The sequence below is a fragment of the Chroicocephalus ridibundus genome, chromosome 4 (genome assembly GCF_963924245.1).
Source record: "Chroicocephalus ridibundus chromosome 4, bChrRid1.1, whole genome shotgun sequence".
In the NCBI taxonomy this organism is placed as follows: Eukaryota; Metazoa; Chordata; class Aves; order Charadriiformes; family Laridae; genus Chroicocephalus; species Chroicocephalus ridibundus.
This window is the reverse complement of record NC_086287.1, coordinates 91688357-91707066: the sequence shown is the minus strand read 5'-3', so window position 1 is coordinate 91707066 and position 18710 is coordinate 91688357. Positions and strand designations below refer to the sequence as shown.

General features: G+C 37.1%; 1 protein-coding gene across 1 annotated transcript in view; it reads right to left on the bottom strand.

The window, feature by feature from the left end:
* USP10 (ubiquitin specific peptidase 10) overlaps positions 1-18710 on the bottom strand; it is a 55617-nt gene that overhangs the window by 17953 nt on the left and 18954 nt on the right. Inside the window, exons 2-6 of the mRNA XM_063334745.1 lie at positions 16911-16979; positions 13765-13810; positions 7695-8720; positions 1784-1875; positions 122-231 (exon numbers count right to left, since the gene is read on the bottom strand). Coding sequence (XP_063190815.1) covers positions 122-231; positions 1784-1875; positions 7695-8720; positions 13765-13810; positions 16911-16979 — 1343 coding nt within the window. The remainder of the gene's footprint in view (positions 1-121; positions 232-1783; positions 1876-7694; positions 8721-13764; positions 13811-16910; positions 16980-18710) is intronic.

The window sequence follows — 18710 nt, the reverse complement described above, 5'->3', positions numbered from 1 at the left end:
AAGACTTCTGAACACTTATCAACTTTCAACAATTGCAGTAAAGAATCATTTGTTAGAGATTTCTGAATGAGCTTAGTCAGATGACAGATTTTTTTATTTTTTTTTTTAACAAGCTACTTACAAACTGTCTAGCATTGGTGTTGAGGTACACGGCCGCTGTGACTTTGAATAAATTGGAATGGACTTCATTAAATGATACATTGGAGGGCAAGCAACCAAGGCCTGCAGGGTCTATGCAGTGGCATTAAGGAAATATTCAGAAAATGTAATCTGCATATTAACCAAATATTCAATTATATTTAAAATTATATGCAAAACAAAGCTAACTCTTTATTATGTAGACCAATCCAATAACTACACTGGAAGAGGTGGATGGACTTTTATCACAATGTTAACTAATAATGTACAGAAGTTACACAAAAAACCCCCGGCATCCTTTAACATGCAATGATTTCACTGCAATTTAATAACATCAAAAACTTTAGTTAGAGAGGAAGGAAACATTTACTGTAGGAACAGGAGAGGAAAAGAACTTTCATAGCAAAGACTTCATAAAATTAACAATTTCAAATTTGGCAAGTGATAATCTGTAACATGTTTTCAGAAAAGAATGGCAGATGCCAGCTGACAGACTTCAAGTTAAAGGTGATGATTGACCCCCATAACCAACCCAACCCAACCCACCGTGATGCGAAGCACCCTCCAGTGTAAAGAGGAGTTTCAAGCAACCAGTAAAACTACTCTGTATGTTGGAATAAAGTACTTTAAAAACATCAAAATCCACGCTACATGGTGAGAACAGTAAACAACAGAAGTGTATTAAAAGACTGGCGGGGCAAGGAAATGACAAAAAAAGGCAACAAACTCAACAGCTAGAGAGATATATTCCCTAGAGAGTGCAAAAATTGATTGAAAAATTCCCATGTAACATTTTAACACTGAAAAAATGGGAGCTAATACATACAATCAGAGGAGTGCAGAACTGGCTATGTAAGATAAAAGCTGCCATTTAAAGCACAATTGCTGGTCTGGAAGTAGGTTATTAGGTTCTGCAATGATCACTCTTGAAATTGGTCTCAATATTTTTCACTAGCAGTTAAAGTATCCTAATTGTCACTTGCAGTGAGCCATCGCTAACACAGGAGATATATATTAATAAAAAGTATTATTAATAACACTATCATAATATAGTACTGAAGAAGGAAGATTTGTCACCCAAGGTAAAAGTTATTTTTGCAGGGGAATACAATTCTAATACATCAAGAGTGAGCTAATCTTCCATTCTTTTGTAAATGGATGATTTTAAACAGTGCATTTACATGGACGATATGATAGCAACAGCCTGCCCAACAGAAAAACAAACAATCCACTTACCAAACTGCCACAACAAAGCCTAAGAGTAAGAATAGTTACTTCAAGCACAAAAGAGAAATAACTACTGAAGGTGATGCACAGAGTGATGAGTAAACATCCCTAGAAATTACAAGGAGGTTTTCAGTCATGAGAAAGTTAAAGCTGTGAAATATTTTGACAGAGGTAACAGAGACAAACTGCAAACAGGATTGTGCAACCAACTGCCGGAGAGCCCTGGACACAAGGTTCAACGATCCACAATACCTTTGGATTTCCAGATGCTCTCCTTAAATATTTTAACCACATTAGTAGGATATGGGAAGACAAACACATTTATAAAATACTTACCAGAATAATCCAGAAAAACTTTGACAGGTATAATATAAAATTTTTAACTTAAGTGTATTAATTTTTTCCAAGATAAGGATACAGCATTGATGTAGCACCAGTTTCCTTTGTTGATCAGCCCTCGCGGTTGCAAAGACACTGGTTTATGTATTAGTCTTACATTTTCCAGTATTTCTGCAGAATAAGAAACAGTAAATTGAGTATCAACAAAATGCACATGCTAGCCATCAAAACAAGTATCTGTTGACGCATTACAAAATAATTCAAATCAATTAACAAGATTCCCAGAAACCTGAGCAAATAATTTTCGCTCCATTTAAACACTGCTCATATTTCAAATGAGACCTATTTCTTCAACCGAAGACATCCTGGAATTTGGGTCAGGAGGATACTGGTACAAAAATTAATCATTGTCATTTGAAAACCGAGAAGACCTATTTGTTTTTGTTTTCCTAAGGCCAGATACTTTTACATAGATATATAAATACATATATAGACAAAAAATCCCACTAGCTGTCATCTCTTGCCACCAATTTTACGAAGTATTTCCCAAATTCTTCTGCTTTGAAGAGAGGTGAAGCTGACACAGCAGTCTCAGTTTACAAGTTTCAACATACACTATCAACAAAAATATCTCGGTGCAAACAGGACAGACAAATGTTAACATGGGCTTCTGATCAGTTTGTTTCATTTACTGGTTTAATACTTCCAAAAATCTAGGAGATAACAGGCTTACATAATATAATGCTGACTGGTTGGTTTCCTACTTTCAAAAACTTCAGCAATGGCCCAAGTTTAAAAATTAGAAACCACTGCACATAAATACGTCTGTCTCAGTTATGAAACAGAGAGCAACAGGGGGAGTTTTTCCAGGAAGTCTGACCTGTTATTTAGGTACCTAAATAAAAACTGTTTAAGGAAAATATTGGATTTGCTATATTTTAAATTCGCAAAATAAGGATGAGAGGTATACAAGACAGAATAAAAAATGCAAATAAATATAGCAATTGTCTACCAAGGGGATTATTTATTTTTATAATAAATGTGAGGGCCTCTAAAGCCCTTATATGCTACACTGCATAAACTCGAAGAGCTGGAGCTATTCACTCGAAAGACTATCTAAACAGACAAAACAACATGACAAAGGTGGAAAAGCAGAGGCACAGTGCCACAACTGCAAACAAAATCCACATCCTTCTACTTCCAAACTATCTCTTTACCTATAAGATCATATTTCCTGCTGACATCACCAGTTCTAACCAAGTAAAAACATGCCAAAAAATAGAAATTATTTAAATCAGACCTCTATTACATAAAGAGCCTGACACTTGAAAGGGCAGACAGCAAAAAAAGGCGTAAAAGGGAAGATGTTAGTACCTAGTGTTGAAATACATTTGTCATTAAATTACTAATGTTCAAGTATTGCAGAATATATTGTTAATGCAGCAAAGTCTGAAACATGTTGTGCACACATACAATCTTTCTGTTAATATAACTAAGCGCTGTTGAAAATTAACACAAAAATAATAAAATTATTTATTTTTAAATGTCTATCAATGAGGTTTTACTTTAACTGTATTTTCCCCCATTTTTGTACCATACTAAATAGTAATATTATTAGGACCTTTAGCATCCTCTTGTGGTCATAAAACTGCTTCATAAACAACATCTAAAGCAGTTACAGCCAGTTTTGTTTCTTTTAACATAAAGAATTATTTTAGTGTACAGCAATTACATTTAATACCACATTTTCATCTTGCACCCCACATTTACACAATAATTAGAAGACCTTTTACAAGAGTTATCAGAAGAAAACTACACTTCCAACCATGAGAAAACTTTCTTAAAATTTCAAACCCTATTATAAAGCACATGTCACTAACCAGAAAGAATTCACATCCCCTATGGCGGATACTGACTTGTGAAACGTGGCCTTGATTTGAAAACATACCTAGAACAGTACTAGCACATTTAGAAACTTCTGTTGGTACGCAGAAAAACATTTTGCTAAAGTTCATTCACCGGATGGTGTTATTACAAATACCTATCAAATTTAAAATAAAAAAAATAAAAAAAAAATAAAAAGGTAATTCTCTAATCAATGCAAGTCTAATGAAAGAGAAACCATGTGGATGTGGTCTCTACGCTGAAGAGACCCGTGTTACAAGTTAGCAATTTAACGCTTAGCTTGAGACCATCATTCGGCAAATATTATGTGTGTCAGTCAGATCTTTCTTCAAATGCGTGCAATGATGAAAAATGCCAGGACAGCGCTGCTGGATAAGCTTGCACAGAATCACCTTCTGCAAGAATGCAGTTTGATAGTACAAGAGGCTAAATTTCTGAAGTTGTTTATAAAAAACCCCAAACCTTGCATTCCTCCATTCCACAGTTAGTCTATAGTGCGTACCTACCTTTATCAATAAGAAAAAATTTTCTACTATGTAACATTGAAACACCTTTGTTACAAATTAAACTAAGTATTTCTTCTCTTGTTCAGTACAGTCTTGGGAGAGCAGCGAATCGGCATCTTCTTTATGAATTTGTTTTACATTTTCGAAGTCACATCCATGATCACTCCAACAATCTCATCTGAGAGAAAGTAAATCCAAATTTTCCATGTTTGCCTAAAAATATGGTTTTCAAATCTTAATTGTTTTTGCTGCTGTGCTATTACATCTTCCTTAGAAGTAATGCCCAAAACCTGGCATTTTCATCAAGTCTTGAACAGCAACAACAGAATTATAGTTATCTTCCATCTTTTCCATGTAAATTGGTATTCACACACACTAGAAAAAAAACCAAACTTCGTCTTCTTCAGCTTTACTAAGGACATTTATCAACTCCCTAGAACTTCCAGATCCTCCTATTCTCTCATACTATTACCAACCATTTGTTCTTCGTACTGTACGCTTGCATTTGATTTCTGTTCTGGTGTATCCTTCCATACTTGCATTTATTGGATTCCTCTCCTTCTAATTTAAAATTATTCCAGATTTAGTCAGATCTTAAATGTTTGTGTTCTTCAATTCATCTGAAATTCTGCCTGCTGTAAACAAATTTTATGTGCATTGTCAATTCCATCATCTCCAACAAAAACACTGCAAGAAAACATGATTCAGAAAATCTTTTTAGATTCTCCCATTGAAATTTTTCCTGAAGTTACCAAGAACAGTTAAAAGACTACTCAGAGAATAGCTAGTTTTCCTATCACGTATTTCCCTAGCTTATTTAGAATGCTATATAATGCATTAGTAACGATCATCAAGTTATGCATCAGTAGGTAGTTAGTTAACAGTGAAACGCAGCAAGAAACGCCTGAAATAGGTTTTTCTTCACAAATATGGACAATTTATAGCCTTATGAATCCTTACAAAAGAATTATTAAAATGTTTGTCCTAGCATCTAATTGAGGCTAACATGTATAATTAGTACGTCTCTCCCTTTCTAAATATGCAAGTGCCATACCTGTACTGCTTTACCAGTCTGATGTTATCTGCTTGCAGTTTTGTCAAATAAACATCAGTGGTTCATAGTTTGCTTCAGAAGTTCCTTTAACTCGTTCACTACTGTTGTCAATAAAACTTCTCACTTTAGCCACTTGACAAAATTAACTCCTCAGTACTTTTTACTCATCAAAATTCACATGCAAACTGTCCGTTTTATTTATTTTCTAGTCCTGACGTTCAGCTCCTTATCTTGTGCAGCTTCATTTACACTTGAGGACTAAGAAACCAGACATTTGCAGGTTGACTCCAGTAGCATTAAACTGTCTTCAAGGTGCCTGGGAATCATTAGCCTCCCTTGTAATAAATGGTGAAATTAAGGCACAAGGCAGCAATTTGTTCCTGGAAAAGTAACTTATCTTCTTGTGTCCCGAGCACCTGCTCTAAATAAAAACTGTACAGAAGGGACATTAAATCAGGAGATTTCCTGATTTCGCTTGCTGAAGTCAAGGTACCATAGGCCTAGATTTCACCCGTGTTCAGCACCCTATGGCACTTGTGGTCAAAAATTCATTGCCACTGGCACGAGTTGAAACTGGTGAATTCCCAGCAAATACAACAGAGAACACAATCAGCAGCTACCTACGAAAAACACACACAATTGCTCTATACCCTTATACAACAACGTTAACCTAGGCAGAAGACTTGACGTGAAATATGTGCGGGATGGAGCAAATGATCTGTCTGGAAATCATAAACTGAAACTCACGTAACACGGTTTTGAGTGCAGGTGTATGAACAAAGCACTAATGTACCCATTTCTCAAACAGGACAGAGAATGTTATGGAAAAAGAACAGACAATGAAGAAAGTCACCTTTTTCCACAGAGCAAAGCACTGATTACATCGCATCTAGACTTTAAAGTAAACGTTCTACACCAGTAACAGTATTGAATATATGAATTACAGGAATTGCAGCAATTTAACTCCTACCTATATCAGCTGCAGTAAGAAGACTGATTCCTTTTCACTGGAAAAGGATCTATGCTCAGATTATTCCCCTGCAAAAACAGCTAGCTAATAGTGAAGGTGCAGAAGCAAACCGTAGAAAAAGTGTATCGCTATTTTAATACGTTAAAGACAAAATTAAAAGCTCTGCTCCCACCTGGTGGCAAAAACCAGAACAGAAGTAGTAGAAGTCTAGAAAGTTAACGTAAAGCTGAAGCAACTTAGATGAGACAAAAAACCTTTTCCATCTATAGCAAGCAGTTCTAGCTTTACGGTTGTCACAAAATAGTTTTATGGTAAAATTCATTACCAGATGATAGCTCAAGATTTTAAGGGCATAACATGCTCCCCATGTATGTGTTCATGCAAACCATAATCACCTGCTTACACCCATTTTTTTAATAAGTCAACTGCGTTTGTGACACCTACGTGAAAAATACACGGAAATAGAAATTATTCTGACAGCTTTCCTCTCAACAGACAATTTAAAGTAATTAAACCGCTACTGAGTAAGGAGGGGATGAGAGGCACACGTATACTTCTCGGTATTCTGAATAGAAACCTCCAGGTCAACTTCTAGTTAGAGCAGAAAACTTTAACTTGAAGCTGTCGCACAGAACACTGTTGCACTTGTGAATTAGCTTGCAGCATCAATAGCAGGATTTTGCGCAAGCATTTTACATACAGACTATTTCACAGATTTAAAATAATTATTTTTGTTCCAGCACTCATGAGTCAGTGACAAAATGCAACCAACTGGATTTTTTTCTTCATGTTCTCTGACTGAACCTGCAAAAATGATCTCATGCATATTCTAGCATTTCTCATTAGAGCCACAAATATGACAGGACCAATGGTCAAAAAGCCTTTGCATCACGCATTGCCTGTCCTGATGTACCCTCCGGACAGCTTCTTATGGTTATTCTTTAACAGGCAATAGCTAACATTGTTTCTGAATAAAATAGTATTGTTTAAAACTGTCCAGGATAATTCTTCAAAATTTGAGAGAGAGACCTCTAAAATAGCAAACCAATAAATACAAAAAACTATTTCCTGGATTAGAATTTCTGAAGCAAGACCTATTTAGGTGTCACACGTAAGCTCCTGTAAGTGTCCAGGAATTTCAGCTACTTTGGCACAAATATATTAATACTTTCTCTTATTGTAAAGGAATGCATTACAAGATTATAAATACTGGGTAATATAACACACCGCTTTCAGAACAAACTTTTTGAACATGTTCTCCCTACTACAGTAGCACACAGCTGCATGCAGCCTATTTTAAAATCACAGATCACTTAAACATATTGTTTGACAAGTAGCATCTGGGATAATGACATGGTAACGTCTCATTGGAATGTTTACTCAGGGGGACACAAAACTAGCTTATTTAAATTACATCTTTCATAGCAGTGTTTGAACAGTCATCTTATTAAGAACAATACCAGAGGAATCTTCTCTATCGATATTGCACGCTCCTGTTTACAAGCAGAGTTAATACCCTTCCAGCGTGACATCCACTCGTGTGTATTAACTATACCTGCAATCTTTATGGCTACGGGATCCTCTGAAACTGGAACAGGTCCCTCTTTGACTTCAACCTGTTTTTCAGGGACCAGAGTAGATGTGGCAGGAGGGGTATACTTAGTCTCAACATAGACCACAGATGTGGAAGCAGAGGGCTTGGAATTGTGAAAAAGACTAGCCCACGACTTTGCAGGCTGATTAACGGGGACTGATCCTGCAACCGGGACTGTTGCCTCAGTAGTAGGTGAAGCTTCCTCAGGCTTAGCTTGGTCTGAGTCAGTGCTTTCCACAGTGTGCAATTCTACCCCATTGGCAGCTGTGTCCTCACCAGAGGATTCAAGTGTTTGTCCATTAGTAACGCCAAGATTTTCAGTAGTATCAGTACCAGCATAAGACTGTACAACAGCTGTCCTTAAAGGGCTATCTCTGCCAGTCTCTGAGGGGATGCAAAACTGTTCAGAATTAGTAACACGGCATACCTCAGGCTGCCCTGCAGTCCTGGTATTGTCTAGTGCGCTAGAAACAGAATCATCAGAGACAGCTTCGTTAACGAAGTCCACAGAATTGTCCGGGCTGTTGCAAGTCCTTGGTGTGGCCAGAGAGGGTATGTCTCCTGTCAGTTCCGTATCCTCCGTGCTTATACTGTTTAGTCCCGATGAATTTGCATGGCCATTTACAAGAGCTTCTGTGGGAGCGATGCCATCACTGACATCTTCCAAGTAACTGTAGTATCCAGGCGGTCGTTTTTTCTTCTTTTTACGCTCCCTTTGTCCAAGGCCTCCAGACAAACCATCATTTTCAGCGTTAGAACCACTGTCCAAAGCGAGGGTTGGGTCAGTGAACTGGCAGTCAATAGAGTTGTAGTTTGTTTCACTGAGACTATCACCAGGGGTTTTCTGAGCAGGTGCACAGCTGAGAATGAATTCTGGAGCCTGAGGATTCAGAGTACTGGAAATACTGTAGTCGGTGTTATTTAGTACAGATGACTGTGTCTCAATAACTTCATTGACACCAAATTCAATTCTCTGATACTCTTCCCCTGGACAAAAGAAAGCAAACCTGAGTTAGTGAATGACATCTGATCAAAAAGCTACAAGATCAAGGAAAAAAAAAAAAAAACCAGAAAAAAACAAACCCACATTTTCCTGCAACTCGAAAACAAACTTTATTCCCTAAAACTAAAATAATTCTTATGCTCTACCTCAATCCTGAAGAGCATTTCAAAACATCATTTTCTTAAAGACAGTCTGCAATTTTCCAAATCACTGCACAGTTCTGCAAGTAACACCTATTAAATTCACCTATTAAGAAAAACAATTAAAGCACAACGACTTAAGCAATATTCTGCATTAAGTACTGGATAAGTGTGTATAAAATACAGTGCAATATTTAACTCCACACTTCTAAAGTCAGCCTTTTCCACTGACAATCAGAAAATTCATGCCTTTACCTATTTAACTTCCAAAAATAATTTCCACATGTGGAGTTGGTTTTTTGGTTTTAGGGGATTTTTTGTTTTTCCTGGTGTGTAAAGATTTATCATGACCATTAATAACTGAAAAATATTTTTCATTATTTGTATGAAAACACTGCAATTACAGCTTTTGAAACTCTAGCCTCAACAGCAACTTATTTAATTTTATCACAGTGAATTTATTTCTATATGAGAGTATAATATATATGACTGTATGATTTTATGCCAAGAAATACAACAGATACGCTTCCAAATAAGTCAGTGTTTAACTTGTACATACAAGCAGTACTGAAAAATTTGCGAATAGGATTGTATTGTTTTGGGAAAATTTGGGGTTGGTTTGTTTGTTTTTTTAAATTTTTTTAAATTTATCATGGAACTTTGACATGCTCTTTCAAGAAATGCTAAGAAACATCCTCACGGCAGGCTGCAGTATCACAAAACATCATCGGTCAAAAAGTATTGCAATTTCATGGAACTTAATTAGCTTTATAACGCATGCGTGCTAACTAGTAACACTGAGTATTTCAGTTACAGCTGTTCCCATAACTATCAAATGAAGAGATAAAATTGATGACACTTCTGAATCTCAGGAATCATAGAATGATAGGGTTGGAAGGGACCTCTGGAGATCATCTAACCCAACCCCCTGCCAGAGCAGGGTCACCTACAGCAGGTGGCACAGGAACGCGTCCAGGCGGGTTTGGAATGTCTCCAGAGACAGACTCCACCACCTCTCTGGGCAGCCTGTGCCAGGGCTCTGCCACCCCCAAAGTAATGTTAAATGGAATGTTAAAAGGAATGTTAAAGAAGCTTACATTCTAGTACTTAAAGTTTTGCAGGCCTTTATGATACATGTTACTGTTTCAAAAAAGATTAATTTCAATATTTTCTGTTGCCTCAAAGATGGAGGGGGCAAAAAAAAAAAAAAGGAAAGAAAAACCCAAACAAAAAGCCCCAAAAACATTTCAAATTTTTAAAGACTGTTACTGGAGAACTAAACAACATTAGATACTATTTCCAAAGGAATATAAGTGGATACACCACTAAACTTTGAAGATTTTGTGCAACTTACATTATGCATGACTGTCAACAGATGCATATTTAAAAAAAAAAAAAAAAAACACAACAAAAAGCAAGCAACAGTTCCCAAGGAAAAAAGTTATTTGCACACCTAAGGAAATAATCCTATGGGAAGACAGAGTTTAGTGGAGAACGTTTTGATACGTAACTGTCAACATAACTGTTTTGAAACTCTGCAAATACTTTCTAGGAAAGTCCGCGGATGAAAATTTTATCTTTAAAAAAAATTCTGAAAGAATCAAGAATCTACAAGGTACATATTTTTTAATATCAAACGAAGAGTAACAAACATTCAATGTGTGCTGAGGTCTGACTTACACATGCAATATCAAAACATTATGAATTAATGAACAAATATATGTAATACAGATGTTAATCGCTCTGCTTTGATCTATTAACCTAACTAAATGACAACTAAACATATTTCACATCTCAATTTCAATCTTGCTGCCAAACTAAAGGAAATTTAAAAAAAAAAAAAAAAAGAAACACTCTCCATACACATCTGATTTCTCTAAATCGTGTTAACAAGTGCCTGAATTTCAAGTTTTCTTCACCTCTCCCCTACATGCATGAGAAAGCATTTTATGACACCATGCCTGTCAAGCCACCATTCACCAACTACTCTGCAATCACCGCCTAGCTATCACCAACCAGAAAAGAGGGCTTATGTTTCTTTTTAAAAAATCAGCAGCCTAGAGGCAGGGAGGTGGAAAGCTGCTGCCTGATATCCACTTAAGAGGGAAGGGCTGGGAGACTGTCAGGCATCGCCCTAATTGTTCAGCAGCAACACTAACTGGCTATCAGGGTTAGACACTGGCTGACCTGCCAGGACACACACAGCTCAAAAACCAGCCACAGCTTCATTTGCTTGGAAATGCAGGGCATGGGTTTTAAGGCATGTGGGACACAAATCCACAACAAAACTATTCCTCATTAGTCCATCGACTTACGGAGCAACTTGTTAGTTCAAGCATGAACCAAGAGCTAGCTCGTTACTGTTTGTAACAGTAAAAAGCACAAGCAACAACTGGTAACACCTAATACTCCTCCAACCACAATAAGAATGAATTACTGGGCACATTTCAAAAGCCTACCAATTCAAAATAGTCTGGGACTTGTTTCTTTTCCCAAATCCCAGTTAAAAAAATAACTGCTTCCAAAGAACGCTGTTTTCCCTTTGTGGGTGAGTTAACTCTACCACAGACAAAAGTGAGAGTTTTCACTTCTGCACTCCTCTCCTGCTCCTCTGCTCTCCGGCAAGCTTCCAGCACTTGTGTTACCAAAAGCTAACCTAGCAAAAAAAAAATAATCCAAGTGTGTACGTTTTCTTCTGTTTTGGTGAATTTATCAGCTTACTGTGCACTAGACAATCACAAGAGCCAACCTGGAGCAAGCGGGGAGCAGAAAGCAAAACGCATCCCTTACAATTACAGCACAATGGTAATTTAGCCGAAGGTGCAACATGAACTTCATACACTAAAATCCTGCCAAGAGCATAACTGATATTCTAGCATCTAAAATACAAATTAGGAAGTTACATCTGAGGAATTAAACTGTACACCTTACCAGCAGGATTAGATAATAAATACCAGCAGCTACTGTATAATTAGTCTGTGGGATGACCAGCAGAAGCTCGTTTGCCATAAGATTGTGTCAAGTTCCTTTGAAAAAAATGGGAGGTAATTTTTCCTGTTTGTTTTGACTTTCTACTTTGCTTCTGGGCATCTTTGTTTCAATCTAGTTCACAGTGCTATTTCTGAATAGACTGAAACAGATATATCTGTCATTAACAACATGACACGCATATTGAAACAAGTATCAACAGATGCTCCAAGGACAAAGCCTATGTACACCAGCAAAAGCTGTGCATTCATAGTACTAATTAGTCTCAACAGAATTCTGCATATTAGAGCTTCAGCCTTGATTTGATTTTTCCTAGTACGTATTAACAGATCTTCTAATTCCATAGTAAAGTTAAATACTGAAGATAAGTATAGGAAAAAAAATTAGACTACGGGTGGGTGACAACATGGTCAGTGTGTGTCATCTCAATATTATAAATGTTCTGCATAAGCAAAGCATTCCATTTTAGTTTCCACAGCTTCTTATGCAGCCATCACAGTGACAATATGCATGCACAGTACAGTGCAAGCTTGTTAAAGACATTTATCAGGCAAAACCTAATTTGCTGTCGTTACCTAATCTCGGGGCTGTGAGGGGTTCTCTCAGGGTCTAGGAATGATCTGAAAAACATTTGTACAAACCAACTTTCTGTATGGCTTGTGAACATTAAAATCTCAGTCTTAAAGAACAGAACTTACATCCATAGTTAGACAAAGCAATATATGACTGGACACCCCTGTCACCAACAACAGACAATTCGTACCATATGGCCCTTTTTAATGAACATTTCAAACTCCTACTTCAAACTACTCAGGGTCCTAAAACTGGTCTTGTACTAAATAAAACTCCTGAATTTTCAGAAACATCGCATATCTGCTTTCAAATGGAGCCTGCTGTCCTTCTTTATGACTATCTATCTAATTTTCCTTTAAATGCAAGGCCAAAGTTGCTAAGCATAATGACCAAGTGTTCTTAAACATTAATTAATATGTGCATTTGGTCCTCTCAAGTACGTTTGAGCAATGTCCAGTCAGACACCTGCATTAGTTTGAAGGAGATGAGGATGTTGTTTGTATCATTCTCATACACATGTGGGTAAGTCTCAGCTTCCTTGCTCTCCCCTGGGTCTGGGGGAAAAAAAAAAAACCCAACACTGATTTACCTGCCACTTAAAAGACTTGGAAAGTTCAGTTCAAGCTACATAGTGACGATCACATGGTACCTCCTACTTAACTGTCAACTTTATATAACTATGAAGTAAGGCCAGGTTGTAACATGCATGGGTTGAGACAGAGTACACGTCTCATGGGAACTCTGTAATGCATTTTTACATCACGAGTTATACTTTCACCAAAAGAAAAAAAAAAAAAAAAAAAAAAAAGAGGGGAAAAAAAGGATTTTCCGGAAAATGCCTGAGCCAGACGGAAACAAGAGTCAAAAGAACACTGAGAAGAGCACTGCTTGCAGAGCTGTCTTCACGCTGCAACTGCCAGAAAGTACGCTATGGCTCTGACAGGAGGGCCAGCTGAACACCACACACTAGTTAGTTATTTCTTCAATATAAATTTTCTAGCAAACTTCAGCCCCCCGCATTTTTACAGCTACCTCCTGCAACATTCCAGCAAGACATTAGGATTGTGTGGCAGCACAATTGAGGAGGAATAAGCACAGCATCTACCTAATTAGCTGAAGTTCAAAGCAGTATTTTCAAATACTCTCACGGATCGCATTCAATAAAGATGTTTAAAAAAAACCAACCTGCCAAATATATGCATATATACCTGCTGAACAAGGTCTAAAGATTAAATTTAAAGAGAGGTTGTAGTAAATCTAAGGAAAGTGTCACAACCTTTAAGTTTAAACAAAATGGATGTTGCTTTCTTACCATCGTGAAACTTACCTGTGGACTTAATACCACATGAAACTGTTTCATTGTATGGGGGAAGCTGTACAAAAAAGAAAAGAAACTTATTTAAAGACAAAGCAACTCTATTAACATTTGATATCAGTTTCGTTTGAAACATCCGAATCCTTTAAAAATAACATCATTCTTAAGGTTTGATTTTCTGAGAGTATGTCTTGAACTCATGCTTCTATATTTATCAAATCCCACACTGTAGCTTCAAGTGTCCTTGCAGATTACCAGTTACTGAAAGATAAAGATTATCTTGGTTACACACCAGAGGCTCATCAACTTCTCAAGCAATTCAACTCACAGCATCAGGATCTTCCTTCATCAACAGTAACTCACCATGATTTTAAAATGAGGAACACATCCTCTTTTTAGAAAAAAACTGAAGAAAGACCAAATTGCCTGTCAAAGGACGAAACAAAGTTTGGCACAAACAACAGTCACACCTAATAAACCTTTTGACTCTCAGCCTGGTTCGGCTATAGCCTTGAAATGTTTCAGCTAAGGTGTATCCGTAATGATATTTAACAAAACCAAGAATTTTGGTTTTGTTATCATCAGCCGAAGCATAACGTAACCACAGCATACAGTCTCTATCTGGATTGTTAAGTTTGTCTGGTATAAAACAGCAGCATCATTTTATGGACTCAATGGTTGATAGAACCCCTGCTACTGTGTAATCACAGCTGGGCAATTTCTAATCCCCCCCTTGCCTTTCCCCAAACTCCGCCAGCAGCTGAAAGCCTTCTCCTGTGCCTGCATGGTGGCCATTGCTACGCTGCAGCCCAGCAGCTGCCTGGAGAACAGCTGAACTGCTTCTGAAGTGGGAGATAAAACTTTGAGAGTATAGTGCAGTTTTATAATGCTATTCTAAATATTAATTATAATGATATATCAAATATCAAGGACTTCTCCATTGAAGTCTTCAGTTCTCTAAAGCTATAAATACTTACATGTTGCCTTCTCAAAGGCAATGCAGACAACGGTGCAACGGAAGTGCAATAAAAATATTCCTAAAATTCCATTATAAAAAAGTGCATAAAACCAACACATCCTGTAAAATCAATTTACAAACCACAATACATCTTAATACATCAACTTTCCAGGTCAAAAATCAGAATCAATGAGTCAGAAAGAGGCTCCAAGCTGCTAAGAACCTATTATCCATATTAATATTCAACACAGATTCAATATAATTTTATAGTTAGAGCTAAAAAAACTACTCTAAAAGTCTACAGTCAATGATAAGCTTGCAATTCTTGTTTTTCTCCAAATCAAAGGGCTTAAGAAAATACAAAGTAAAAAAGAAAATAAAAAAAATAAAGTACTCCATCTACTGGCCCCTTACACATCTGGTTAACCAACAGCACCTTTGGGAAGCAGAGATTTCTGAGTTGACCTGTGTCATACGACTGGGTCACCTGAATCCTATCAGTCAAGAGGTATCTGACAGAACACGTATTAAAAATGCATGACATTCTGGACAACTTTTAGCTTTAACTAGTCCCTTGCCTCGGCCCACCCTTCAGTCTATAGGTAAGGGACTTCAGAAGGACGCTAGCATCAACAGATCCTGGGACTCCCAGAACTGGCACTGTCCCCAACAGAATGTGTGTCAAACATCACTGCAGTATTATAATCTCAGTCTTGTCCTTTTTGAATTTCACCCTATTTTTTCAGACCACTTTTCTCTGAAATATCTGCACAGTGTAAAACTAATAAGCATATTTTTATTTCATCATCCAGATAATTAAAACATCGAACTGAACCAGATCAAGGACAAACTTAAGAACATCGTTCAACACAGTTTTTTATTTTGATAGCTAACCAGTAAGTGGTACACTTGAGACAGTTATAAAATGAAGTAACACCGGTTCGAACGCTGTAGGTTCGTGTTTCCTCAACACATTTTATGACAATAGCTTTATGAAAGTCCAGATACGACATTTTCATCTTTCACAATGTAAGCATTAGAATAACTGATGTAGGACACTTAAGGTGACACTAGATAGAATGCAAACGTCACGCTGCTGCTACTGCATTTAATGGTGGGAAAACAGCAATATAATCAGAAGAAACATGTATTACCTAACGATCTATTCTGCATTGCTTCCCACCTACCAGAGAAGATACAAAGCTTACCCTAAAGGCAAGTAGAAGCTATCTTTTTTCTTTTTCCTAAGCTTCCCCTGCCCCCCAAAACCCACCCCATTCCCTTCATGCACTTTTATTGTTTAACAGTGTACCATACTCATTATACTTGGAAAATTAAGTTACAGGAAACTAAGATGCATTAACAATGGCCGTCTGGTTTGTAAAATGTGACAAAAGGATTTCCCCTTCTACAGTTGAAGTGTTCGTTTCCTTTATGTTGAGAGGGGAGGACGGAAGCATGATTGGAATGTTTGAATGGAAATGTTTGGAGGAAAAACATGGATATTGACACAGAGGAAAATGATTTTTCAAGTATGGAGGTTACGACAACAGCATAATACTCTTCCCTACAAAGGAAAATTGTTTCTTCACTGTCTACCAAGAACTACAGAGAATAAGAGTCTACAATACTACCTGTAATGTGTTATGAACTCAATCACAGAGATTCAACAGTTTCCACTCTGTGGTTCTCACTGCCACTGTAATTAGTTCATTATTGATCCATTTCTCATAGCTCACGCACAGCCATCCTCGTAAGCATAGCTTTGATGGCTAGCAGTGCTCCACCTGTCAAAAAATATTAAGAATCCCTGTGCCTCAAAAGGCTCACAAGATTTAGAAGCACACCTTCCTTACAAGTAAGAACAGTGCTGAAAGTTTTCTCTATATCCACCTCTAAAAAAAACAATAAAGCAATCAAAGCTGAGGTAATAGAGCTGGATAACTCACTTTCAATGTCTTATCACTAGGGTCAGCTCTGAAAGATGACAAGCAGAAGGTGGAATAATTAGTTTCTTATTTCTAAACTGACTTAACATCCACATACATGGAAAGAAGGCTCCTGTTCAATATCTTCAGTTTGTAAATTAGAAAGCTAAGAGAATGGTAAAAAATGTAACAGTATTGTTCTATTTCAAATATACACAAAAAGCTGTAGCTTTAAAATGTTATTTCTAAAGTAAGTTTAAAGTAGATCTTACCTCAACAGAGCATCGTGGGGTCACAAAGAACTGATTAAATTCATCAGGGCTGAACTCCCCAAAAATATACTAAAAACAGAAGAGAAAGATCTTTGTTAAAGAAGGATTTATATTGAATACAATTAACAAATTCACCATAAAATTATTAAGATACTAGCATTCAAAAAGTCATGTGTGTTGGGAGCCAGAAACTCATCTGTTTGCATCCCAACTCCCATCTTAATTCCTTCCCAAGTCTTTAGCAAAGTACGTTAGGCTCTAGAACCGTCCACAACGTGTTTTCCTTCAAATTCCCACTGGAGGTAATCACAGCACAAACTGCAGCTCATCCCGTGACCAGTTTTAAACCAACGTGAAGGGTGAGAAGTTGCATCAGTTCATCTAAGCCCTAGACACAAGCTGGTTTACCTTCTAAAACAACACAGAGACCTACCCTTCACAACAGAAAAAAACCAATAATTACTTTTCCAGAGTTCTGCTAAACTAATGAGTTACACCAGACTAATGGTACCACTACCTGAGTGCACAAGCACAGAACTGAAACTGCCTAGATGTAGAAAAACAAGACCTAAATATCATCGATTTTAATACAGCTGCTCATAGGAATTTTGTTACCCTATTCTTGGAACCCTGCATAACAAACGTAAGATGAAATGTCTTTTCCTAACATTATCTTCCTGCACCCTTTTAGATATTTTGCATCCATATTTCTATGGAAAAAAAAGTACCTAACAAACCCATAAAAAACCTCCCATACTGAAATGAGAGTTTATATTTAGTCTATAGAAAATGAAACATTCCCAATAAAAGGTCTGACATGTCGGCCTTTCAAAGCACCTGGAAGCTTCTACAAACTTCCACCACTAGTTGTAACTAGCTGAAAAGCATCTGAACATTCAGGAAAGCAGAGAGATACCATGACAGGAAGAAGCTGAACCAGGAGTTCAATAAACTGACAAAATAGACAAGAACACTGGAAAACACCACTGATAACACATTCTTGGCATGTGGAAGGATACTCCCATTAAGAGTCACCAGTCACAAATATTATGGCTATGGATAAAAGCAGGTCAGTTTGGTGCAGTACATAACAGCTTACCACTACGGTTTATCTTCAGTGTACGCTGATGGTCATCTAAAACAATTCTTTGCTATCTTCCACCCTTCCATCAGAAAAGCCTTTTCATCAGTGTCAAGTCTTGCTCATGGCAAATCCTTAGCTTGGCTGTATCAAAAGACAACTAACTAGATTGGGAATTGAACCACAGAAAAAAGTTCTTAAAATCTGAAAAATCATCTATAGTGAAGTGCAGGCTGTTGCTACAAAATGTAGATTCAGTAATTCAATCACAGTAATTTTTTTAGCCTTTAGGTCATTTATTCCAATAAAACTCATGTACTTGCTGTTTGCATGACTCACAGCCATCTACATTCATAAATTTCAAAGCTAAAGTTTAAGCTAAATTCCACAGCAATTACAAAATGTCGTTTCCTTACACAAGAAGTGACTTTTACAAACACCGCTTATGTGTGGAAAGAGATTAACCATTTTGATGCCCTTCAGTGTTTTTAAATAAATATTAATATAATCTAGTTTAGTCAGGAAACAATTCCGGCAGTCAAAATAAACTGGAACATCTGTGATACAAACGTTTGAAGCCCAGTGAAACAGTTAATGCTTTAAAACCCCTCCACATAACCAACTGCTAACTACCAACCGAGACAGTACCACAGCTAAACAGAACAGGATCCCTAAATTGTACTTGAGTGAATGGCTTCATAGTTCTTGGCACAGAACTT